General features: G+C 35.2%; 1 protein-coding gene across 1 annotated transcript; it reads left to right on the plus strand.

Annotated features, from left to right (window-relative positions):
• Positions 1 to 313: 313 nt before the first annotated feature.
• Positions 314 to 1,700, plus strand: LOC119646982 (odorant receptor 33a-like). The gene is made up of 3 exons (XM_038047694.1): positions 314 to 1,004; positions 1,091 to 1,451; positions 1,512 to 1,700. The coding sequence occupies exons 1-3, from the start codon at positions 322 to 324 to the stop codon at positions 1,560 to 1,562; spliced, it is 1,095 nt and encodes a 364-aa protein (XP_037903622.1). The 5' UTR covers positions 314 to 321; the 3' UTR covers positions 1,563 to 1,700.
• The last annotated feature ends 221 nt before the right edge of the window (positions 1,701 to 1,921 follow it).

Below are 1,921 nucleotides of genomic sequence, written 5' to 3' on the forward strand. Positions count from 1 at the left end.
AATTGAAGTGGAGGATTTCAGTGTCCCCAAAACTATTTTTGATTCAAAGCTTAATTTCAATGCTGTTTCATATTGTTTGTGAATAAGTAATTATACACAGCATGTAAACTATTTTAGTTGATTTCTAAAGGAAATCGGAATAAAGTTTCTCAAGAAAGTTTTCCTTAGAATTGGAACATTGCAAATTCATAAAAGCAACTATGCAGGTCTGTAATTGTCTAATTCAAATTATATACTTACCATATTGGCATTGATTTCTCATTCGTAGCTTATAACTGTATTCTTGCTTTTTAGTCTTTACTTAGCTATAATCCTGACAGGATGGAAACTCTTGACACTTATCTCGGTTTGAAGGAAATCCACCTAGTGTGGAAGATTTTGTGCATAGCTCCCTGGGCCAGATCCAAGAAGTACTATTATACTTGGATGAGTTTCATTTTTTGCTTCAATATATTTTTTGTATCAAGGACAATCGTAGATTATTTACTCTGTGAAGATTCGAAGTGTGTCCTTAATCACGTCTTATATTATGTCGCTGGCTGGTCTAAAGTTAGTCAGTATTTGTTGATGTTTTTGTGCCGCAGGAAGCTTCTTCAATTGGAGAATTTATTTCATATGCTAGATGGAAATGTGACTTTACTAGAAGATCAAGTAGTGGTCAGAAAAGCAATTCAAACAGGACGACGAATATTAAAATATTTCTTAATTCTCGCCACCTTTTACATATCTGGCAGAATGCTAGGGTTTATTCTCACTTCAGGGGAAATACCGATAGTGCCTTTATGGTCTCCGTTTGATGGGCAGCTTGTTATAAAATTCCTGTATGATTCTATTGTTATATATTTGTTGGCGCTACAAGCAATCGTTAGTGACATGTTCTCACCTGCGTGTTTTCCGTTGTTGAACGCCCATTTCAAAATTCTATCTCAACAATTACTGCGTATAGGGGTTGGGGAGGAATCAAACATCAGACGCTTGATAGAACGCCACATCATAATTTTGAGGTATTTTTCGTTCAAATAAACTCAAATCCAGTTCGGATAGAACAAACCAGTAGTTGAAGCAATTTACTCTCATCCTTACATTTCAGAATATATAAAATTTTAGAAGAAACACTTTCAAAAGTGTTCTTTGTGGAGCTTTTGGTTGCCAGCATTCAGCTTTGCATTTTAATAACATCCGTAATCTCTGCGGATATGGAATTCTCGGAATTGATATTCGCTATTACGTTCATATTCGCGCTGATGTTTCAACTTTTCCCAGTTTGCGTTCTTGCTGATCACTTCCAAACGTTGAGTGAAAAGTTTGCAGATGCAGCATATGCAACTAATTGGGTGGATCAGGACCGGGCATTTCGATCCGCGATACTTCTTATCATTCACAGAGCACAAAACTGTAGTTTGATTCTTGCTGGAGGCATAGTGCCGATAAATTTACGGACTTTTCTCAGTGTAATTTACCTAACGTGAAAATATTTACTCTTAAGAAATAACTCTCATTTGGTCTTTCAGATTTTCCGTTACGCTTACTCTTTCTCAGCAATTTATAGTATGGTGTATTAATCAACAGCTGAAAAGTAGCACATCAATTCGAATCAATGGAATATACGTTTTCAAAAATTTCTGATCATCACATAATATGTATAAAAGTTATTCAATTGTTTTGCAATACGTTTGCACTAGTAAATTATCATAATATAAACGGAACGAAAATGTGTAATTCTTAAGCATATTCTGCTCAACCCACATTTAATTTTGCGGAAATATGTGTAAGTGTAAAATGCAACGTTAATATTACGTTAGTTGGAAAAACTTACTTCTAGTATTAGGGAACATTGCCGCCCACCAAGAGCTGGTGAGACTCTTATAATTGGTGCTCTCTACACCATCTAGTTGATGATTTTTTATGGTTCTGGTTGCTG

This window comes from Hermetia illucens, chromosome 1 (assembly GCF_905115235.1).
Source record: "Hermetia illucens chromosome 1, iHerIll2.2.curated.20191125, whole genome shotgun sequence".
Taxonomy (NCBI): Eukaryota; Metazoa; Arthropoda; class Insecta; order Diptera; family Stratiomyidae; genus Hermetia; species Hermetia illucens.